This window comes from Hyperolius riggenbachi, chromosome 8 (genome assembly GCF_040937935.1).
Source record: "Hyperolius riggenbachi isolate aHypRig1 chromosome 8, aHypRig1.pri, whole genome shotgun sequence".
NCBI classification, from domain to species: domain Eukaryota; kingdom Metazoa; phylum Chordata; class Amphibia; order Anura; family Hyperoliidae; genus Hyperolius; species Hyperolius riggenbachi.
The window spans coordinates 284,493,207-284,518,539 of record NC_090653.1 but is presented as its reverse complement, the minus strand read 5'-3'; the positions used below and the strand labels follow the sequence as shown (position 1 = coordinate 284,518,539).

General features: G+C 48.7%; 1 protein-coding gene across 1 annotated transcript in view; it reads left to right on the top strand.

The window, feature by feature from the left end:
• The window catches only part of LOC137527499 (uncharacterized), a 69,800-nt gene that overhangs the window by 10,365 nt on the left and 34,102 nt on the right, over positions 1-25,333 (top strand). The window contains exons 3-4 of the mRNA XM_068248016.1: positions 5,547-5,664; positions 23,428-23,679. Of these exons, the coding sequence (XP_068104117.1) occupies positions 5,547-5,664; positions 23,428-23,679 (370 nt within the window). The remainder of the gene's footprint in view (positions 1-5,546; positions 5,665-23,427; positions 23,680-25,333) is intronic.

Here is a 25,333-nt window from a genome sequence, read left to right as displayed (position 1 = left end):
CTAATGAGCTGAACACAAGTGGGCAGCCAGTGAGCAGTACAATGTCACTCACGAAACTAACTGAATGAACTGCAGCGGTGACTGAAGTGTATCACTGGCTAATGAGCTGAATACAAGTGAGCAGTTCAATCAGTCTGAACTTGCCTGCCTGCACTAAACACACTAATCACCAGTATACTCTGACTACACTGACTACAACTAACTACAGCAATGACTCACTGGCTAGCTAACTGAATACAAGTGTAGTATAGGAGCACTGTTAGGAGTAAAAACACTCGTTTTTTTTTTTACACAAAAATGCACTTGCTGAAGCTACAATGGCCTGGAGATGATTCTCTCAGTACCAGAGTCTAGCAAGGATGGAGTTTTTCATCATGTCCGCTGCTTTATATACAGGAGGGGAGAGCATAGCCTCCCCTCCTATGATTGGTTGCTAGGGCCTTGCTGGGGGCCTCTGATTGGCCCAGGGAAGTCACTTCCACCTACTTCCGCTAATCTCGACCTAACCACGGCTTCTGTGCCGTTTTCAGGAGCGTGAATGTGATCGAATCTACGCATTCATGGTCTGCCAAAGCGAATTTTAGTGATTGAAAATGTATCCACGGAGTCGAATACCAAAGGCGATTAGCAAAAAAATGGTCGTGATCCACGGCAATTCGTGATCACGAATCCACATCCGAGCACCACTGATTACTTACACAGCACATTGAGTAAACCTGCTGACCGATGGCAAGTATGGAGTAAGCGGAGTTGGTTGTGACACCTCCACGGCTTGCAGGCAGGCCTGCTGCCACCTTCTCTTCTTCTCCTCCTATTCATCCTCCTACATCCTCTTTGCTGCCATCCTCCTCCTCATCTGAGTGCTACTCTACTGCTGCGCTCTCCTTTCCAACTGCACACCCCCAGCCCCCCAGGGCCTATTCCACATGCCAGGTACAACGGTGTCATGCCATCTTGGACATGCCTTGCCTCAAAGCCGAGAGTCACACCAGACCAGCACTACTGGCTGCTTTGAACAAACAGGTGGATCAGTGGCTGACCCGCACCAACTGGAGATTGGCAAAGTGGCGTGTGACAAAGGAAGCAATCTCTTGTCGGCTTTGAGTTTGAGCAGGTTGACACATGTGCCGTGCATGTCACATGTGCTGAATCTTATAATCCAACAATTTGTGTGTAAGTTCCTAGGCTTACAGGAGGTACTGAAGCAGTCCAGGAAGGTGTGTGGGCATTCCAGGTGTTCCTACATGGCCATTGCATGCTTTTCTGATATTCAGCGGGAAAATAACTTGCCAGTGAAGTGCTTGATTTACGATATCCTGACTCGCTGCAATTCAACACTCCTCATGTTTGACCGCCTGCTACAACAGGAGAAAGCTGTTAACGAGTATCTGTACAGCTACAGTGCTATGGCAGGCTCTGGAGAGCGGGGAATTTTTCGCTGAGGTACTGGACACTCATGTGTAATGCCTGCAGGCTCGTGCGTCCATTTGAGGAGGTGACAAAACCTGGTGAGTCGCAGTGAAGGCGCCATCAGTGACCTGATCCCATGCGCTTTCTTCCTGGAGCGTGCCATACGTAGAGTGGTGGATCAAGCTGTAGAGGAGCGTGAACAAGAAGAGGAGGAAGAGTTGTGGAAGCCATCATCACTAGAACCAAATTTGTTATCAACACCTGCGGCAGCACAGAGGAGGGAGGAGGAGTCATCTGGGGAAGAGGAGTCAGAAAGGAAGGTGGCTTTGAGGAGGAGGTGGAAGAACAACCACAGCAGACGTCGCAGGGGGCTTGTGCTGCTCACCTTTTGGGCACCCGTGGTATTGTTTGTGGCTGGGGGAGCTGGAGAACTTACCTGACATCAGTGAAGAAAAGGAAGAGGAGATGACTAGTAGGTCGGCATTCAACCTTGTGCAGATGGGGTCTTTCATGCTGTTCAGCCTGATTAGGGACCCCCGTATTAAGAAACTCAGGGACCTGGACCTGTACTGGGTGGCAACACTATTAGACCCTTGATATAAGCACAAAGTGGGGGAAATGTTACCAAATTACCAGAAGGCAGAAAGGATACAGAACTTGCACAACAAAGTGGCAAGTATGCTTTACAGTGCATTTAAGGGTAATGTCACAGCACAACGGGAAAGAGGTGCCAGTAATCCTCCTCCTCCTCCCTCCCATGTCCACGCAAGCAAGGACAGGATGCTCTAGTGATCTGAAGCGATGTCGGACATGCAGACTTTCTTTAGTCCAGTGCCTTGCCTCAGCTCTTTGGGATCCACCCTTCAACACCTCAACTGGTTGGTAGCTGACTACCTGGCCTTAAGTGCGGATATAGACACTATGAGCAGCGATGAACCCCTGGACTACAGAGTGCACAGGCTTGACCTGTGGCAAGAGATGTCACAATTTGCCATCAAAATTCTGGCTTGCCCCGCCTCAAGCGTCCTGTCGGAAAAGACCTTCAGCAAAGCAGGAGTCATTTTCCCTGACAAGAGAAGTCACCTTGGTCAAAAAAGTGTTTAGTACCTCACCTTTATTAAAATGAATGAGGCATGGATCCCAGAGGGCTACTGCCTGCCCGAAGACCAAGTCAGTCCCCACACGGCATCTCTGTCTGCTAGTGATGGCTTGAACCTCTGATTTTAGGTTCGTGAACCTCAAACGCGAACTTCTGTAAAAGTTTGCGAACCTGCAAACTTTTCAAACCGCAATAGACTTCAATGGACAGGCGAATTTTCAAAACTTCAAACATTAATTCTGGCCACAAAAGTGATGGAAAAGATGTTTCAAAGTGATGGAAAAGATGTTACTGCAATTTTGGGGGTAGACAAGCTAAATAATAAACAATAGGAGGGCAGAGATGGCTCCCTAATACTACTATCGAGAGGGCAGGTATGACTACTTAGTAATACTATCCCGAGGAATGATATGACTATTTAAAGAAAGCCCAAGGAGAACCTTGGGTAAAATACAGATATATCACTAAGAAGAGAGAAGTCTCTGGGTTCCCCAGAGGCTTCCCAGCTCCTCCTTCCAACCACGGCAGCTGTCTGGGATGCTCCTGAAGAGCCACGCTCATGCATGAAGAGGAGTGTGGTCACACATGGCTACCTCATTCTACTATCTTGGGGCACTCCTACTGTATATACTCGACTATAAATGTAGAAATTGAGGTCAGGCTGACTAAATAAAAGTATAGGGGTGGACTTATACACGAGTCATTGGCAACACTGAGTACACTGAGTAATGTGTGTACCATTAGTGACATTCTCAATTGCAGCAATTCACCCAGTGGTAAGTGACATTTTCTTGATAAAGGAGATGCCAAGAAAACACAGGTCTGAACAATTAACAAGGAAAGGGGCAGTGGGGGGGGGGGGGGGGATACTGGGCTGCAGGAAGGGGGTGAAGAATAACTGCTGCACTTGGGGGGCCTGGAGGAGTTATAGGCTGCACTTAAAGGACAGGAGGGGTTAATGGCTGCAATACTGTATGCAGTGCTGCCATTAACCCATCCTGGTCCCCAAATGCAGCTGTTAATTCTTCCTGATGCCCAAGTAAAGCCATTAACTTTGCTGGGTAGACTTATACTTGAGTCAATAAAAAAAATCCAGCTTAAGAGGGTAAAATATTGGAGTCAACTTTCACACAAGATCAACTTACCGTATATAAGCCGACCCGCATATAAGCCGACCCCCCCCCCCACTTTTACTTAACAAACCTGTAAAAAATGATTGACCCCCATATAAGCCGGGGGTAGGAAATGCTGGCCGCCTTATTCCCCTAGTGTGTCCCAGTATCGCTAGTATAGTGCCCAGTATAGCTAGTATAGTGCCCAGTATAGCTAGTATAGTGCCCAGTATAGCTAGTATAGTGCCCAGTACAGCTAGTATAGTGCCCCAGTACGGCAAGTATAGTGCCCCAGTACAGCTAGTATAGTGCCCCAGTATAGCTAGTATAGTGCCCAGTATAGCTAGTATAGTGCCCCAGTATAGCTAGTATAGTGTCCATTATAGCTAGTATAGTGCCCAGTGTAGCTAGTATAGTGCCCCAGTATAGCTAGTATAGTGCCCATTATAGCTAGTATAGTGCCCATTATAGCTAGTATAGTGCCCATTATAGCTAGTATAGTGCCCAGTGCAGCTAGTATAGTGCCCCAGTATAGCTAGTAAAGTGCCCAGTATAGCTAGTATAGTGCCCCAGTATAGCTAGTATAGTGTCCATTATAGCTAGTATAGTGCCCAGTGTAGCTAGTATAGTGCCCCAGTATAGCTAGTATAGTGCCCATTATAGCTAGTATAGTGCCCATTATAGCTAGTATAGTGCCCATTATAGCTAGTATAGTGCCCAGTGTAGCTAGTATAGTGCCCATTATAGCTAGTATAGTGCCCCAGTATAGCTAGTATAGTGCCCCAGTATCGCTAGTATAGTGCCCCAGTATCGCTAGTATAGTGCCCCAGTATCGCTAGGTAGTGCCCCAGTGCCCCCCCGCCTCCCCTCTCCCCCGCGGCCGCCGCTGCTTTTACCTTAGCAGGCGCCGCTTCTTCTATTCCCCTCCTCTCTGGCTCCGTAGGACAGCAGCACTCTTCACAGTGGCTGCTGTGATCAGACAGGAAGCAGCGAAGAGCGCGGCTTCCTGTAGCGGCGGTTGCTATGGGAACCGCTCTCTCTCTCTACTGCAGCCGCCGTGAAGAGCGCTGCAGTGATTTACGGAGCCGGACAGGAGGGGAATAGAAGAAGCGGCGCCGGGCAGGTAATTGCAGCGGTAGCGGCGGCCGCGGGGGGGGGGGGGGGGGGGGGGGTGTTGGGGGTGGGATGGGGGGTTGCGGGGTGACAGTGCAGGGGGCTCGGACCACCATCACCAGCACCAGACTCGCATTCAAGCCGACCCCCCAACTTTTGACCCCCTTTTTGGGGTCAAAAATTCGGCTTGTATGCGAGTATATATGGTATATTCGAGGATATAGGGTACTTCTATTTAAGGGTAAACAATGCTACTATCTATGAACATATATGGCTTTCTAAAACTGCTAATTAAGGGTTCACATAACTACCTAATACTGATGTCTAGTTAATTGGCATATACAGTATGGTTGCACGTTGCAAATGGCTCTTGTATTTGTAGGCACGTGACTACTTTGTTTTTATATCTTGATGTACATGTCTGCTTACTTTAGTGTCTAGGGGGCACCTGGCGACTAGGGGTGCTCAATCAGATTCCACAGAATTTTAATTTCTGCATTTTCGATTGGAAATCTTTGAAAATACTGCAGTACTGCAAATCGGTAACTTTAGCCCAATCAAAGAACTCGGAAGCATTGGACCAATCTGAGAATGCCGAGTCAACTCAGAAGGATTTGTCTAATCACATGATGCAAACAATGACCAAAAAAGACCCCTCAGAAATCAGTAATTGGCTTTGTTGGAAATTTGAATTTCAGCGGAATCAGAAATCAGGATTTCCAACCATCCCTACTGGCTGCTGAGGTAATGTAGCTGAGGTGAATATGGCTCGTTAACTTTTGTATCTGAATGCTCATTGTTGTGTGTTGTAGGTGAAAGCGGAAGACTTACCCAGAGGCCAAATGGAGAAATTTGCATATTTTCAATTTGGTTACCACACTACGATGAAAGTGTTTCTGACGAGACAGCGAGGAAACTTCACTTACTACAGTAAGTTTAAACATTTAAACAAATGTTTGCTGAGGGCTCGTTCAATCCTAGGGCATTTAGCGTTTTTTTTTAAAGCGCCAGTGATTTTCAAAATCGCCCTAAAATCGCTTGTGCAAGGATTCCCTATGAGTTCACATCAGAGCGGTTTGTTTTCCGATCCACTCGGCAAAGCGCTCCCTGTACCGTTTTCTGAGCGTTTTTGCTCAATGGTAGGTACAGGGAAATCATAAAGCTTAAAAAAGCGTTTGGTATAGCTATTTCCCCAGCGCTTTTAAGAGTAAATACATTATATTTATTATTTTCCGGGTCAAAGAGTTCACTTCCTGACTTGTGTCAGGAAGTGAAAAAACAAATCGCTCTGCAAAAGCGTGTTGAAAATCGCACAGCTAAGCGTCGGAAGAAGAAAAACAAACGTGCAAAAGAACTGGCGTCAGCGATTTTAATTTTAGATGTGAACAAAACCTTACTCTTTCTGTAGGAAATCAATTTCAACAGTGATTCGAGTCCATCTAAAAAAAATAATAAATAATAAAAGTCTGACTCCATGCCACATAAAATAGCAAATTGCCTACAATTCTCATAGACTGCCGGCAACTGACAGCAGTCTATGGTGGGTGACACGCACGTTAAATCACACACTTAGGCTGGTTTCACAGTGGGACGTTGCGTTAGGGGGGACATTAAGGTCGCATAACGTCCCCTAACGCAACGCATGGTGGTGCTGGCAGAGGACATTAGCAAAGAGCCGCGCTAAGCGTCTCTTTGATGCGTCCGTGATGCGTACTATAGTACGCATGCGCTGGTGGAGACCACGTGAGCAGAACACTCCGCATCACGTGGTCCCGCCAGTGACGTCAGCACAGTGCAGTGAATATTAATTAGCCATGTGGCTAATCACTGCGCTTGTGCAAGCAGGCTAACGTGGCAAAGCCGCTCTAACACCGTAGCATGCTGCACTTTAGATTGACGTGCAGCGTTACAATGTAACACAACGGGGGCACTGTGAACAGCCCATTGCAGTTACATTGCTGTGCGTTGGGTAGCGTTACAGGCTGCATTAATGTGCGCCTGTAACGTCCCACTGTGAAAGCAGCCTAAAGGGACCTTTTTTCACTGGTGGAAGGGATGCGATGCGACTACCATGTCACATCACTTCGCCTCCGGTTCCCGTTACTTCTGCATCTTCTGACGGCAAAGTGTATAGGAGGACATGGGGGGCAGATGCAGCCGTGCAAGAATCTGTGGCATGCTGCGGATTCTCGGATTGCTCTGCTTAGCCAGCACGCAATAGAAACTGTTCCATTGACGTATATTGGTTTCAGAACAGCTGCGTTGCCATGCGGCTATGACATCACATTGCACCGAATGTAGTGGAAATGGGCCCAAATGATCTGCGAAAAAAATGTTGGTGTTTTCCAGGGACACAAGTGTCTGCTAATATATTTGAATATATTTTTGACGCGATGTATGGCCAAACATTTTTTTTTCACCAAAGGCATTGAATTCAACAAGCATGACAAATCACAATTTCACATAGATGGATATTTCATGAGCTTACGAGTGAATGCGAAATGATGCATTCTAATTACAATTGATGGAAGTTTTGCATTATGATTTTGCATTGTAATTGTGAGTTTTGCTGCAGAAATTACTGCTGTAAACATAAACAGAAATAATCTACAGATCCCCACTTTTATTAGGCTTTCACTTGCTTCCACTGATCCCACTTTTATTAGTCTTTATGAAGCAGCAATTATGAAGAGATGATTGTGAAATAACATTTGTCACAAAAAAAGCAAACACTATTTACTTCAGTTATCAACAGTAGCGATAGCCCGAAAGGTGGTTCGCCTTCGCCAGCGAACGCAAACTTTTCCGGAAGTTCGGTTCGCCCCCATAGTGCACCATTTGGGTCATCTTTGACTTTCTACATCACAGTCAACAGGCACATTGTAGCCAATCAGGCTACACTCCCTCCTGGAGCCACTTCCCCCCTTATAAAAGGCAGGCATCGCCGGCCATTTTACTCACTTGTGTGCCTGCAGTAAATAGAGAAGGGACAGCTGCTGCAGACTCTCGTAGGGAAAGATTAGTTAGGCTCTTGTAGGCTTCTTAGCTTGCTTGTTGCTGATTCTTATTGCTAAAATAGCACCCCACAACAGCTCTTTAGAGAGCTAATCTTGTTCTTGTGTCCTATTTTTTTTTCTGTGTCCCACTGACATTTGTGTTGCCTAGACAGCCTTGATAATTCATACTGTGTGTGTGCCACTGCCAGGCCCAGCACATTCCGTGACTACCTGTGTGTGTGACAGCCTGGTGCATATTGTAATACCCATTACTGCATATACCTACCTACCTGTTGTTCACAGTGCACCCAGCTACCTACGTGAGCTGAGCGCACGCAGTGTCACTATGCCTGTCCGCTACCTGTCTATGTGTGACAGGTGCACATTGTAATACAAGTACAGCATATACCTACCTACCTGTTATTCACAGTGCACCCACCTACCTACATGAGCGCATGCAATGTCACTGTGCCTGTCCACTACCTGTCTGTGTGTGACAGGTGCACATTGTAAACCCAGTACTGCATATACCTACCTAACTGTTGTTCACAGTGCACTCATCTACCTACGAGCACACGCAGTGTCACTGTGCCTGTCGGCTACCTGCCTGTGTGTGACAGGCGCACATTGTAATACCCATCACTGCATATACCTACCTACCTGTTGTTCATAGTGCACCCACCTACCAAGTCAGTGCATACCTTTCACTCCATCCCCCCCGATATGGACACAATGGACAAAACAGGCAGAGGTAGAGGCAGACCCAAAGGAAGGCCACCCGGCAGGTCTGTGCGAGGTCGTGTTGATGGGATTTCGTGTGGCCCTCGTCCAAAGTACAGTGTTAAGAAGAAAGCACGTCCCATTAACTCCCAAGATTGTCAGGACGTGGTTGACTATTTAACACAGAACACCTCATCTTTAGCAGCCACCAGCGCTACTCCAAGTAGCACATACACTACATTTGACACTTCGCAGGAGTTATTTGGTGGGGAAATCACTGATGCACAGCCATTATTGTTACAACCAGATGAAGGCGCTAAGCAAGCTATACCACCTCATATGTCTGAGTTAGGCCGCGACACTATGGACGTAACGTGTGAAGATGATGAAGTACCTGCTGTTGGTGCAGTTTTGGAGGTGTCTGAAGCAAGCGGAGCTGGGCAGGATGATTATGATGATGATGATGATGATGATACGGATGCCACGTATGTTCCCAATAGAGGAGATGAACAGGGGGACAGTTCAGAGAGGGAGTCAGATAGGAGTAGGAGGAGATGAGTTGCTGAAAGAAGCAGGGGGAGCTCGTCGTCAGAAACAGCTGGTGGCAGTGTCCAGCGCCATGTATCGCCACCTATGGACAGCCAGCCAACATGCCCTTCAACGTCAGCTGCTGATGCTACCATAGTGCCATCTCCCCAGGGGGGCTCAGCGGTTTGGAAATGTTTTAATGTGTCTGCCTCAGATCGCAGCAATGCCATCTGTTCTCTCTGCCTCCAAGAATTGAGCCGTGGAAAGGCCAACAATCACGTAGGGACAAGTGCCTTACGAAGGCACCTGGAGAAAAGGCACAAACTGCAATGGAAAGAGCACCTGAGCAAAAGCAGCACACAAAAGAAAAGCCACCCTTCTTCTCCTCTTCCTCCTTCAGGTGCAGCATCTTCAGCCTCTTTCTCCCTTGCACATTCACAGCCACCCTCCTCCACTCTGCCTCTGCCCTTGAGCGGTTCCTGCTCCTCTGCCCACAGCAGCCAGGTGTCCGTGAAGGAAATCTTTGAGCGGAATGAGCCAATTTCTGCTGGTCACCCCCTTGCCTGGCATCTGACAGCTGGCATGGTGGGACTGTTAGCTTGCCAGCTGTTACCATACAAGCTGGTGGACTCTGAGGCCTGCACGCCATGTGACTGGCTGCCGGCCTCAAGACTAAGTCGCTCCTCACACAGCATCTCTGCCTTCAGGCCGCTTGACTGCAGCCGCTATAATAATTTTTCTGGTGCGTGTACATGCCTGCCTAATTTTTCTGGCTGCAGTGCGGCTGCAATAACAGAACAAAAGGCATGTACATGTGCCCATTCCCCTCTGTGATCATTACTTTGCTGCGGTGAAGGGGCTTGCGTATCACAATGAAGCAATGACCGCCGTCTATATGAGTGTCTCGGGAAGGGGGGGGGGGGGGGTGGCACACCAAAGATAATAAGATCGTTGCTTCATTGTGGACAGACCAAATTTGATCAGCTGGTCAGTCACTGTTCTGTCATACAGCTACCTCAGCCCGGCAACCGTATGGGCTGGAAAGCCGCCATCACCTGCATTCTCGTCATGGTGCGCACTAGTCCAGCACGGCCGTCACTACACAAACAGCTGTTTGCAGTCACTGCATACCTTTCACTGCATCTTTGACTGCACATTGTATTATACCTGGCAGTCAGTGCATACCTTTCACTTGAATGGATGGCAGACTTGCCCTCAATAACAGATTCTTGTTAAAGGTAGTAAAGTCTATCAGTGTCATATACAGCAGTGCCTCGTTAGTCCTCCTGTATTGTTATTTTTGGTCACTACCTCGGGACATGCATGCAATGGCTGCTGCCTTCCTTGGATGTGTGTGGTAGCAATTCCTGCTCATTTGCCCACAGTGTGCCTGCTGCCTTCCTTGGATGTGTGGTGGTGGTAGCCATTTCTTACTCTCCCACTCCAGACCGGAATTGAACCAGGATTCCCCGGCCATTACCCATGGTCACCATGCTACTGAGAAAGTACCATAGAAAGTTTCACACAGTTTAATGAATGGCAGACTTACCCTCCATAACACATTCTTGGCAAATCCTTTCAATTTGGTTCGTCTTGCGCTGGGTCAAGGGTCCATCTGGCCACAGGTAAAATAAGGAAAAACGAGAGCGCAATATGGTGTAGTATGTTGAAAACAATTGGTAAGTGGTAAGTGAGAAAGATTATACTCACAAACAAGGGTTACCATTTAGGCAACCACTATATAGGAAAGTGAAGAGATTAGACCTGTCCTCACTCAGGAATAAGAAGTCGCTCTCTGTCGATTGGAACAGCAAGGGGGTAGCACTCCCCTCCACTAGGAGTGGATACAGTATATATGTAGAACAGAGGCGCCAGCAGAATAAAATTCGATAAAATGTTTAAAAGTTGCTTGGAGGAAGTGGTGGGCTTACCTCCACAAAGTGGACGCAAAATACTGTCTCAATAGTAATAAACACATTTATTATACGGAACCCCAAACGCAACGCATTTCGCAGGTCAAGCCCGCTTCATCAGGCAAAAAAGTGGGGACAACTGTGGATGGAAAACAGTAAACAAGGCTCTAACATTACTGCAGAAATCATCATTTAAATATACAATACAAGGAGTGTTATGAATGAGTGTGGATGTTGGTATTTAGATATTGTGATATAATAGTGTATGTCCAAAAGGGATAGTGAGTGCCCACAAGCAGGGTTTTGGGGCAGAGGCTGATGTTATGAAAATTGGGACCTTTAGGATGATAAAGCTGATTAGGGTGCAGTAGAGTTGTATGGGGTGATATAAGGTAAAAGGAGGGGGATAGGAAAGGGGTTAAAACACCTTAGACTTGTACCCGATGAACTAATAGGGGAAGGTAAATGTTGGTCATTTGGTACTTATTTGGTATAAGTAAAGAAGGGGTGCAAGATAATGTAATAATGAAGTCCAAACTTACCAGAATTTCAGCAGTAATGGATTAAGCGCCTCAGTAGTGTAGTGAGGACGCCAGGTGCTTTATATATGTGTGTATACTGGCAAGCAGGCCAATCAAGAGCCAGGGAGGATTTGAGTGGGTGGAGCTGCGTGCTGTGATGACTTGGGAGAGGGCCAATGGGAAGGTGCCATGTGGATCAGGGTGGTGCGTATCGTGCGAACGGCCAATGGAGTGTGATCCCACATAGCGGCACTGAAAGTGTTTTTTTAATAAACAATATGCTGCAAAAGTCACAGAATATACGTGTGGATTGGTAGTACGCAAGTGATCCCACTTGGGGGCACTGAAAGTGTTTTTTTAATAAACAATATGCTACAAAAGTCACAGAATATACGTGTGGATTGGTAGTACGCAAGTGATCCCACTTGGCAACACTGAAAGTAATTTTTTAATAAACAATATGCTGCAAAAGTCACAAAATATACGTGTGGATTGGTGGAACGCAAGTGATCCCACTTGGCGGCACTGAAAGTGTTTTTTTAATAAACAATACGCTGCAAAAGTCACAAAATATACGTGTGGATTGGTGGAACGCAAGTGATCCCACTTGGCAGCACTGAAAGTGTTTTTTTAATAAACAATATGCTGCAAAAGTCATAGAATATACGTGTGGATTGGTGGTACGGAAGTGATTCCACTTGGCGGCACTGAAGGTGCTTTTTTAATAAACAATATGCTTCAAAAGTCCCTGTGGGTGCTGCAGCTGCTGTCAGCGGCGAGGCTGGAGGCTAGGGCCCTGTAGCTGGCAGTGAGGCCCTGTGGGTGCTGCTGTCAGCGGTGAGGCTGGGGCCCTGTGGCTGGCCTGGCTAGCAGTGAGGCCATGTGGCTGCTGCTGTCAGCGGTGAGGCTGGGGCCCTGTGGCTGGCCTGGCTAGCAGTGAGGCTCTGTGGGTGCTGCTGTCAGTGGTGAGGCTGGAGGCTGGGGCCCTGTGGTTGGCACTGGCAGACAGTACGCTACGCTAAACTCCCTACCTACCCAAAGCTAAACCCCAAAGCGCCGATCACGCGCGTTCGGGTATTTATGCACCCGAACACGTGACCCGCTCGGCCAATCACAGCGCGAGACGCGCGATCGTCAGAACGTTCTGGCACGTTCAGCCAGATAGTTAGGTCAGGGGCAAGTTTGAGCCAAGTAGCCGAGCATTTATCACGGACACTGAGTTGTTCGGATGGTGTTCGTGGCGAACTCGAACGCCCCAAATTTTGCACTAATCCTGAAGGGCTAAGGCGAGGCGTTGGGCTAAAGAATGTCCGCATGTCAGACATCACATTGAGATCGCTAGAGCGCCCTGTCCTTGCCTGCATGGACATGGGAGGAGGAGGAAGATTACTGGCATTGGCACCTTATTCCGTTGTGCTAAGACATCACCCTTAAACGCACCGTACACTAAAGTTGCCAAATAGTGTTTGAAGTACTGCATCCTTTTAGCCTTGTGTTTAGTTGGTAACATCTCTTCCACTTTGTGCTTATACCAAGGGTCTAGTTCCGTTGCCACCCAGTACAGGTCATTCCCCTTGAGTTTTTTTATACGAGGGTCCCTCAACAGGCTGGACAGCATGAAAGATGCCATCTGCACAAAGTTGGATGCAGACGTACTATCCATCTCCTCTTGCTCTTCCTCAGTGATGTCAGCTAAGTTCTCCTCCTCCTTCCAGCCACGAACAATACCATGGGAAAGGTGAGCAGCACAAGCCCCCTGCGATGCCATCTGCGGTTGTTCTTCCCCCTCCCATCCTCCTCCAAAAAAACACCTTCCTCATCTGACTCCTCTTCCCCAGATGACTCTTCCTCCTCCTCCCCCCTCATCTGTGCTGCCACAGGTGTTGGTGACACATCTTGTGGTTCCCACAACTCTTCCTGTTTACGCTCGTCTATAGCTTGATCCACTACTCTACGCATGGCACGCTCCTGGAAGAAAGCATATGGGATCAAGTCATTGATGGCACCTTCAGTGGTACTCACCAGGTTTGTCACCTCCTCAAATGGCTGTATGAGCCTGCAGGCATTACACATCAGTGTCCAGTACTTCGGGCAGAAAATTCCCAGCACCCCAGAGCGTGACCTTTGAGCATAGCTGTACAGATGTACAGGCTTTCTCCTGTTGTAATAGGCAGTTGAACATCAGGAGTGTTGAATTCCAGCGGGTTGGGCTATCAGAAATCAAGCGCCTCACCGGCAAGTTTTTTCTCTGCTGGATATCGGCCAAGCACGCCATGGCCATGTAGGAATGCCTGAAATGCCCACACACCTTCCTGGACTGTTTTAGGACCTCCTGTAAGCCTGGGTATTTACAAACAAATCTTTGAATGACTAGATTCAGCACATGTGCCATGCAGAGTACGTGTGTCAACTTTCCCAAACTCAAAGCCGAAATGAGATTGCTGCCGTTGTCACACACCACATTGCCGATCTCCAGTTGGTGTGGGGTCAGCCACTGATCTGCCTGTTTTTTCAGAGCAGCCAGGAGAGCTGCTCCAGTGTGACTCTCAGCTTTCAGGGAAGACATGTCCAAGATGGCACGACACCGTCGTACCTGGCATGCAACATAGGCCCTGGGGAGCTGGGGGGGGGGGGGGGGTGTAACTGGAGAGAAGATTGCAGCACCAGTAGAGTAGCCCTGCCACTCTGCCAAGGAGGAGGAGGACAGCGAAGAGGATGTAGCAGGAGGTGTAGGAGGAGAAGGAGAGGAGGTGGCAGCAATCCTGTCTGTAAGCCGTGGAGGTGTCACAACTGCACAGCCACGTACTCCCTGCTTGCCACCAGCGGTCACCAGGTTGACCCAATGGGCTGTATAGGTAATGTATCTGCCCTGACCGTGCTTAGCAGATCAGGCATCCGTGGTCAGATGGACCCTTGACCCAATGCTGTGTGCCAGAGATGACACCACTTGCCTTTCCACATCATGGTACAGTTTGGGAATCTCCTTTTTAGAAAAATAATTGCGGCCTGGTATCTTCCACTGCGGTGTCCCAATTGCTACAAATTTTTCAGAAGGCCTCAGAGTCCACCAGCTGGTATGGTAACAGCCAGCCCCGTTTCTTGCCCCGTGCGGAGCGTGCCGCCGCCCGGGGCGCTGTTGGGAGGGGGGCGCTATAATGGAGGGGGGAGCCGGAGCCGCGGGGAGAGCAGCCCGACCTCTCCCTCCCTCTCCTCTCCCGGGCGCCCTCCGTGCTCCCCCCTCAGATGCAGAGTTCGTGAGCAGCAGGGAAGCGCTGTTTACAACTCACCGGCTGCCTGGCTCCAAGCGCTGCTCTCTCGCCGCTGGTCTCCTCTCTCTCTCTGTATACGTACTGATACACGCTGCTTCCTGTAGCCGGAAGCAGCGTGTATAGGAAGCAGCGTGTATCAGTATGTATACAGAGAGAGGAGACCAGCGGCGAGAGAGCAGCGCTTGGAGCCAGGCAGCCGGTGAGTTGTAAACAGCGCTTCCCTGCTGCTCACGGACTCTGCATCTGAGGGGGGAGCACGGAGGGCGCCCGGGAGAGGAGAGGGAGGGAGAGGGAGGGCTGCCCTCCCTGCGGCTCCCCCCTCCATTATTGGGGGCATCTACCTATCTAACCTATTCTGGGGGCACCTACCTAATCTAACCTACGCTGGGGGGCAGCTGCTAATCTAACCTACGCTGGGGGGCACCTACCTATCTAACCTACACTGGGGCGCACCTACCTAATCTAACCTACACTGGGGGGCAGCTACCTATCTAACCTATACTGGGGGCAGCTACCTAATCTAACCTACGCTGGGGGGCAGCTACCTATCTAACCTATACTGGGGGCAGCTACCTAATCTAACCTACGCTGGGGGGCAGCTACCTATCTAACCTACACTGGGGGGCACCTACCTAATCTAACCTACGCTGGGGGGCAGCTACCTATCTAACCTACACTGGGGGGCAGCTACCTATCTAACCTACACTGGGGGGCAGCTACCTAATATAACCAACACTGGGGGGGGGCAGCTACCTATCTAACCTACACTGGGGGGCAGCTACCTAATCTAACCTATACTGGGGGGCAGCTACCTATCTAACCTATACTGGGGGGCACCTACCTAACCTATACTGGGGGGCACCTACCTAACCTATACTGGGGGGGCAGCTACCTAATCTAACCTATTCTGGGGGGCACCTGTCTAATCTAGCCTATACTAGGGGGCACCTACCTAATCTAACCTATACTGAGAGGCACCTACCTATCTAACCTAGGGGGGGGGGACCCAATTTTTACACCCTTGCCCTGGGTGCATTTTAGCCTAGAAACTGCACTGGTAACAGCTGGAGAGCTAACAATTCCACCAAGCCAGCTGTCAGACGCCTTGCAAGAGGGTGACTGGCAGACATCGGCTTCTTCCTTGCAAAAATTTCCTTCATGGACACCTGACTGCTGCTGTGGGCAGAGGAACACGAACCGCTTAAGGTGAGAGGCAGAGTGGAGGAGGGTGGCTGTGAAGGTGCAAGGGAGAAAGCGGCTGAAGATGCTGCACCTGAAGAAGGAAAAGGAGGCGGAGGGTGGCTTTGTGATTATGTGCTGCTTTTCCTCAGGTGGTTATCCCATTGTTGTTTGTGCTTCTTCATCACGTGACTTCGTAAGGCAGTTGTCCCTAAATGGGTCTTGGTCTTTCCACGACTCAATTTTTTTGGCAGACATTACAGATTGCCTTGCTGTCATCTGAGGCAGCCAGACACACAAAAAAAATCCACACCGCTGAGCCCTGTAACGATGGCACTTTGGTGGTGGTGTCAGCTGCTGACGTTGAAGGGCATGTTGGCTGTCTGTTCGTAGGAGTTGGCGATACATGCCGCCGGACACTGCCACCAGCTGTTTCTGAAGACGAGCTCCCCTGCTTCTTTCAGCAACTTGTCTCCTCCTGGTATCACTGGTAGAACAATGTGCAGTTACACAAACAGACAGGTGCAGTAAAAGGTATGCTGTGACTGCTGTAATAACAATGTGCAGCTGGCACACAGGTGCAGTAAACAGTACGCAGTGCAGTGACTGCTGATACAACAATGTGCAGTCACGCAGATGCAGTGAAAATGGATGCACTGACTGCTGGTATATATAATAATACAATTACTGCGGTCACACAGGTACAAGTATGCAGCGTGGACTGGTGGTGGTATGTTCTTACACAATTCATTGTGCAGCTTTCACACACACGCAGGTACAGAGAAAATGAATAAATGCAGTGACTGCTGCTGCTGGTGGTATATAATACAATTACTGCGGTCACACACAGGTAGTAGGTACAGGTATGCAGCGTGGACTGGTGGTGGTATGGTATTACACAGTACAGTACAATGTGCAACTGGCACTGTCTGTCACACACACAGGTCCAATGCCAGTGAAGTATACAGTAAATGTGCTGGCCCTGGCTGGCACAGTATTAATTAGCAATTGCAAGGGGCACACACACACACACACACACACACACACACACACACACACACACACACACACACACACACACACACACACACACACACACACACACACACACACACACACACACACACACACACACACACACACACACACACACACACACACACACACACACACACACACACACACACACACACACACACACACACACACTAACAGTAGTTCTGAAAAGAACTGTTTGGGTGGTGTTTCTTAGCAACAAATAGCAGCTAGGAGTAAGCTACAAGAGCCTAACTATGCTTTCCCTATCTCCAGCAAGCACTGTCCCTTACTCTCACTATAGCAAGATCAGCAGACTGAGATTCGGCCCTATGCTGCACTGTTTTTAAAGGGGGGGCATGGGTCTAGGAGGGAGCACAGGCTGAATGACTGCCATGTGTCTGCTGACTGTGATGTAGTGGGTCAAAGTTTAGCCCCATGATGTGGTATGGGGGCGGGTCGAACCTCACTATATGTTCGCGGTTCGGCGGGAGATAATCACAGAATATTTTTCCATTTTCCAAAAACTAAAAGTTCTTTTTGAATTTTGTTTAAGTTGTAGCCCCTTATTACATTTATAATCCATGCAATTTTGGGGATTGTAGCATGTATGGGGGCCTGGCTATTAGCTAAAACGCTTTTCCGTGATCACAGCCGTGAATTTCCGTGATTGCCTCATTCACGAAGAAAATGCGGGTCGAATTTGTGAGTCTATTTCAAATCCGGAAATGAATCACGGAATTTCTGGATTTTTTTTCAACCACGGCCGAATAGGTCGAATCCGTGATTGGGGGTATCCGAGCACCACTGACAGCAGCCAAACACAGACTGTAAAATGGCGTCCATACTGGTGTTTTTATAGGGGAGGGTGTGGTCCAGGGGACAGGGATACCTGATTGGCTGCCATGTGTTTGCTGACTCTGGGGTGAGGGGTCAAATTTTGACTCGATGATGATATATGAGGGGCAGGCCGAACACGCCATATGTTAGCCCGCTGATGCGAACATGAATAGCCGAAGTTTGCAGTAATCAGCCTGGTAGATTGATTTGGCCAATCGCTGAACAGGAGCATTGCTCTCCCCAGTCACCCTAGCGCCGTCACTCATGACATGAGCTGCTCGGTCAGTCCCCCCTCCTTTACTAGTGATGTCGCCAACCTCCGATTTTTGGTTCGCGAACCCTGTTCGCAAACTTCTGCGGAAGATTCGGTTTGCGTAAAAGTTCGCGAACCGCAATAGACTTCAATGGGGAGGTGAACTTTGAAAAATAGAAAAAATTATGCTGGCCAAAAAAGTGATGGAAAAGATGTTTCAAGGGGTCTAACACCTGGAGGGGGGCATGGCGGAGTGGGATACATGCCAAAAGTCCCGGGGGAAATCTGGATTTGACGCAAAGCAGCATTTTAAGGGCAGAAATCACATTGAAAAATTGCAGGCCTAAAGTGCTTTCAAACATCTTGCATGTGTATACATCAATCAGGGAGTGTAATTAGAGTTCTGCTTCACACTGACACACCAAACTAAATGTGTAATGCACCGCAAACAGCTGTTTGCATAGTGATGGCCGTGCTGGACTGGTGCGCAACATGGCCAGAGTGCAGGCCGTGGCGGTTTTCCAGGCCATATGGTCGCCGGGCTGTGGTAGCTCAATGATAGAACAGTGATTGTCCAGCTGATCAAATTTGGTCTGACCACAATGAAGTAACAACCTTATTATCTTTGCTGTGCCACCCCCACCCGAGACACTCATATAGCCGGCGGTCATTGCTTCATTGTGATACGCAAGCCCCTTCACCGCGGCAAGGTAATGATCATGAAGGGGGATGGGCACATATACATGGCTGGATAGTGTAATGGTTAAGGGCTCTGCCTCTGATGTAGGAGTCATGGGTTCAAATCCTGGCTCTTCCTACTCAGTAAGCCAGCACCTATTCAGTAAGGAGTTTACTGGGCAAGACTCCCTAACACTGCTACTGCCTATTGAGTGCGCTCTTGTGGCTGCCTCATAAGCGCTTTGAGTCTGACAGGAGAAAGGCGCTATACAAAAAAAGGAATTATTACATGCCTTTCGTTTTTTTAGTTGCAGCCGCCTGCAGTGCAGCCAGAAAAATTAGGCAGGCATGTACACGCACCAGAAAAAATAGTGTAGCGGCCGCTGCTAGCAACAGCCTTAAAAATTCAGGAATCCGCCTAGAGTCCTGGACCCTGTTGGTGGTGGCGGAGAAGGCAAGCGGCCTGCAGGCAGAGATGCTGTGTGTGGGGACTGACTTAGTCTTCGGTCGTGCAGTAGCCCTCCAGGATCCATGCCTCATTCATTTTGATAAAGGTCAGGTACTGAACACTGTCGTGACTTAGGCGACTTCTCTTCTCAGTGACAATGCCTCTAGCTGCACTGAAGGTCCTTTCTGACAGGACGCTTGCGGCAGGGCAAGAGAGAAGTTGGATGGCAAATTGGGACAGCTCTGGCCACAGGTCAAGCCTGCGCAACTAGTAGTTCAAGGGTTCATCGTCGCTGCTCACAGTGTCTACATCCACACTCAAGGCCAGGTAGTCGGCTACCTGCCAGTCCAGGCGTTGGTGGAGGGTGGATCCGGAAGGACTATGGGGAGGCGTTGGACTAAAGAATGTCCGCATGTCCGACATCACCCTGAGATCGCTGGAGTGTTCTGTCCTTACCTGCGTGGACTTGGGAGGAGGAGGATTACTGCCAGTGGTACCTTGATTGCGTTGTGCTGTCACATCACCCTTAAACGCATTGTAAAGCATCATTGACAGTTTGTTCTGCAAGTGCTGCATCCTTTCCGCCTTCTGTTGAGTTGTTAACAGGTCCGCCACTTTGTGCCTGTACCGAGGGTCTAGTAGCGTGGCCACCCAGTACAGGTCATTCCCCTTGAGTTTTTTGATACAGGGGTCCCTCAACAGGCTGGACAACATGAAAGAGGCCATCTGCACAAAGCTGGATGCAGACGTACACTCCATCTCCTCTTGCTCTTCCTGAGTGACGTCACGCAAGTCCTCTTCCTCCCCCCAGCCACGAACAATACCACGGGAACGTGGAGCAGCAGAAGCCCCCTGTGACGGCTGCTGCGGTTGTTCTTCTTCCGCCACCTCTTCCTCCTCCGCAGAAACATCTTCCTCATCATCATCTGAGTCTGACTCCTCTCCTTCCCCACATGACTCCTCTTCTTCCTCCTCCTCCCCCCTCTGTGCTGCCGAAGGTGTTGAGGAAACATCTGGTTCGGATGAAAATTGCTCCCACGACTCCTCCTGACGTAACTGTTCTCGTTCACGCTCTCCACACCTTTATCCACCACTCTACGCACGGCACGCTCCAGGAAGTAAGCATAGGGGATCAAGTCGCTGATGGTGCCTTCAGCGTGACTCACCAGTTTGGTCACCTCCTCAAAGGGCTGCATGATCCTGCATGCATTTCGCATCAGTGTCAAGTTGTTGGGTCACAACATCCCCATCTTCCCAGATTGTGTCCTTCTACTGTAATTGTACAGGTACGGTGACAGCTTTCTCCTGGTCTAGCAGGTGAGAGAACATGAGCAGAGTGGAATTCCAGCGAGTCGGGCTATTGCAAATGAGGCATCTCACCGGCAACTTGTTTCTCCGTTGAATGTCCACAAAGCATGCCATGGCGGTGTAAGACTGCCTGAAATGCCCACACAACTTGCTGGCCTGCTTCAGGACATCCTCTAAGCCTGGGTACTTTGACACAAATCTTTGCACGACCAGATTCAGCACATGTGCCATGCAGGGTACATGTGTCAGCGTTCCCAAATTCAACGCGGAAATGAGATTGCTGCCGTTGTCACACACCACGTTGCCGATCTCCAGCTGGTGCGGGGTCAGCCATTGCTCCACCTGTTTGTTAAGAGCAGCCAGGAGAGCTGCTCCAGTGTGACTCTCTGCTTTGAGGCAAGACATGTCTAAGATGGCGTGACACCATCGTACCTGGCATGCAGCATAGGCACTGGGGTGCGGGGGCTGTGTAGCTGGAGAGGAGATCGCGGCACCAGCCAAGGAGGAGGAGAAGGATGACGACAGCGAAAAGGAGAGCAGGCGGAGAGGAGGTGGCAGGAGGCCTGCCTGCACGCCGTGGAGGTGTCACAAGTTGATCCGCTGCGCAGCCACGTACTCCCTGCTTGCTGTCATCGGTCATCAGGTTGACCCAATGGGCTGTGTATGTAATTTAGCGGCCCTGCCCGTGCTTGGCAGACCAGGCATCCGTGGTCAGGTCGACCCTTGACCCAACGCTCTTCGCAATAGATGACACCACTTGTCTCTCAACTGCACGGTATAGTTTGGGTCTGGCCTTTTGTGAAAAATAATTGCGGCCTGGTATCTTCCACTGCGGTGTCCCAATGGCCACAAATTTACGGAAAGCCTCTGACTCCACCAGCTTGTATGGTAAAAGCTGGTGAGCTAATAGTTCTGCCACGCCAGCTGTCAGACACCGGGCAAGAGGGTGACTGGCAGAAATTTGCTTCTTACGCTCAAATACCTCCTTCACGGACACCTGGCTATTGCTGTGGGCAGAGGAGAAGGAACCGCTCAAGGGCAGAGTCGGTGTGGAGGAGGGTGGCTGTGAAGGTGCAATGGAGAAAGTGGCTGAAGAAGATGATGCACCTGAAGTAGGAAGAGGAGAAGGAGGGTGGCTTGTCTTTTGGGTGCTGCTTTTCCTCAGGTGTTCTTGTCATAGCTGTTTGTGCCTTTTCTCATGGTGCCTTCGTAAGGCACTTGTCCCTATGTGAGAGTTGGCCTTTTCACCGCTCAATTTTTGCTGGCAGAGACAACAGATGGCTTTGCTCCGATCTGAGACACACATGTTAAAAAATTTCCAAACCACTGAGCCCCCCTGGGGTGATGGCGCTACGGTGGCATCAGCAGCGGACGTTGAAGGGCATGTTGGCTGCCTGTCCATAGCTGGCGATACATGGCACCGGACACTGCCCCCAGCTGTTTCTGAGGACGAGCTCCCTCTGCTTCTTCCATGGACTCGTCTCCTCCTACTCCTCTCTGACTCCCCTCTGAACTGTCCCCCTGGTCATCTCCTCTATTGGGAACATACGTCGCATCCGTATAATCAACATCATAATCCTCCTGCCCAGCTTCGCTTTCCTTAGACACCTCCACAACTGCACCAACATCAGGTGGTTCATCATCCCCCTCCTCACACGTTACGTCCATACTATCGCCACCTAACTCAGACGTATGAGGTGGTGTACCTGCGCCTTCATCTTGTTGTTGCAGTAGTGGCTGTGAATCAGTGATTTCACCACTAAATAACTCTTGCGAAGTGTCAAATGCAGCAGATGTGGTGCTTGTACTAGCACTGGTGGCTACGGGAGATGAGGTGTTCTGTGTTGCTAAATAGTCAACCACGTCCTGACAATCTTGGGAAGTGATGGGACGTGCCTTCTTCTGAGCACTGTACTTTGGGCCAGGGCCGCACGAAATCACATCTACATGACCTCGCACAGACCTGCCAGGTGGCCTTCCTCTGGGTCTGCCTCTACCTCTTCCTCTACCTGCTTTGTCCATTTTGTCCATCTCGGGGGATGCTAGGTATATGCAGTGAGGTGGGTTCACAGAACAAAAAAGGTAGTTAGATGCAGTGAGGTGGGTTCACTGAACAGTAAAGGTAGTTATATGCAGTGAGGTGGGTTCACTCTACACAAAAGGTAGTTAGATGCAGTGAGGTGGGTTCACTCAACACAAAAGGTAGTTAGATGCAGTGAGCTGGGTTCACTCAACACAAAAGGTAGTTAGATGCAGTGAGGTGGTTCACTCAACACAAAGGTAGGTAGGTATATGCAGTGATGAGGTGGGTTAACTAAACACAACATGTACTGGGTATTTGCAGTACTAGGTAGTACAATGTGCAGCTCCCTGTCACACACACTGGTAGTCACTGAATGTGCTGGGCTGCTGGCAGTGGCACACACAGTATGAATTAGCAAGGCTGTGTATGCAACAAAAGTGTCAGTTTAAAACACAGAAAAAAAAATAAAAATTCAAAGAACAGGATTAACTCTGAAAAGAGCTGTTGAATGAGGGGTGCTATTAAAGCAATAATAATCAGCCAGGACAGGAGCAGCTAAGAAGCCAAGAGCCTAACTAATCTGTCCCTAGGAGAACAATTTTGCAGTAGCTCGCCCTAGTCTGTCTAATAGCAGGCAGACGAGTGAGTGTAATGGCCGGCGAGCCTTCCCTTTATAAGGGGGGGGGAGGGGGGGCTCCAGGGCTGAGTGTAGCCTGATTGGCTACAATGTGCCTGCTGACTGTGATGCAGAGGGTCAAAGTTGACCCTCATAGTGCATTATGGGGCGAATCAAACTTCCACAAAAGTTCGTGAACCACCCGAAGTTCGCCTGGAACCGTTCACCGGCGAACCGTTCGCTACATCTCTATCCTGTACTCCAGTTTTTCTGAAATACTCTATACTGTAAGTAACCCCATTTGTAACCATTATATCATCTGAAAGGTTGGCTAAAATATTTTATTTATTTTTGTTCTTGCCACAGATCAGAGATACAACAGCAGTAAGACTAGACTAGAAATGCAAATCGCAGCTTGGGAAGACTTAGAATTTGATGAAGACATTTGGGGAGATGTGGACAGCCATGTGGAGGCAGACACTTACTCGTCAGTCCATGACAAAATAAATGGCAAAATTGAAGCCTGGATAAACCTTCAAAGAAAAACTAAAGCCTGGAGAGACCTGGAAAGCAGAAACAGAGCTTGGATGGACCTGAAAAGCAATATGACTGCTCTGGGTATGTAAATCATGCCATGTAGCTTTCTGCAAGTAGTGATGCTCCTCACGCCCTCGGGATCACGGAATAGCCATGATTCACAAACGTTTTTCACTATCCGACATTGTGATGCGAATACGTGATCGGACATTAATTACTGGCTTCAATCACAGAAAGCCACCATGATCATGGAAATCTGACTCGTGATCATGGCCATGATCACAATCGGAAATCCATGATTGGTAAAATTAGGTCCCTGAGCCAATAAGAGACCCCCTAGTGTAGGCCCTAGCAACCAATCTTGGAAGGGGAGGCTCTGCCCTCCCCTCCTGTACATAAAGCGGCGGCCATTACAGAGCTACGTCCTTGCTAGACTCTGTGGCACTGAGAGATTTCCAAGCCATATTGCAGAAAGCAAGAGCGTTTTTGGTGTAAAACACAGCGTTTTTCACCCTCATTTCATTGCTCTATTACTGTATTTGATACTGGTATTTAGCCAGCCAGGGCAGTGAGTGATCAACCTAAGTTAGTTGTAGTCACTCACTATAGTCAATGACATTGCACTGTGCCAGCGTGCAGTTACTTTGCTGCGCGTAGTGCAGGCAGACCAGTGTTCACTGATTTTCGTACTCTATTACTGTATTTGATACGTGTATTTAGCTAATTAGCCAGTGATCAACTTAACCAGATCCGGACCAAGGTGGTAGAGATCTATGCCCTGTTTTGATGGGCTCCTGGTTGGCAGGGTGTAGATCTCTATCACCGGTGCCGCCGCTCCCCACTGCGATCGTACGCACCGAAACGGCCGCACTTAGCTGTCTTATGACAGCTAAGGCTTCCGGGTATCAGCAGGAGCCATCATTGATTGGCTCCTTGCCGTGTGATCGCTGTGAGCCAATCACAGCGATCACCCTCTGAAAGGCAACATAGTTGCCGTTCCGCCTCCCTCTCCCTGTCACTGTGTGAATCTTTTGTGACAGGGAGAGACGCACAGCCTGCAGCCATGACAGGCTGTGTGATTTTAGTGAAAAAAACAAACACTTTTTATACATTTTTTTAACCCGATCTCCCCCCCATTCATCCCTATATATAGCTATATAGTGTGTGTAATATATATATACTGTATATATTTACTGGATTGTGATTTTATATTTACTGCAGTTAGATAGGGGTTAGTATATAGTGCAGGGTATTTAGGGTTCAGTATATAGAGTAGGGAATATAGGGTTTAGTATATAGTGTAGGGTATATAGGGATTAGCATATAGAGTAGGGTATATAGGGTTTAATATATAGTGTAGGGTGTATAGGATTTAGTATATAGGGGTTAGTATATAGTGTATGGTGAATATATAGGCTTTAGTATATAGTGTAGGGTATAAAGGGTTTAAAATATAGTGTCAGGTATATAGTGTAGGGTAAATCTGGTTTAGTGTACAGTGTAGGGTATATAGGGTGGCATATAGGTTCATGGTTTATACGGTTACGTATATAGTGTCAGTGTGGGGTCTGATATTGTCTGTGCATATACAGGCTTGTTAGGGTATATTGTGTCCTTTATAGTGTACTAAATATATATATCTATAGGGCATATAGTGTCCTGTATAGTGTCCTGAATATATATAGGGCATATAGTGTCCTGCACTATATACGTGATGGCGAAGAGGTCTTTTACT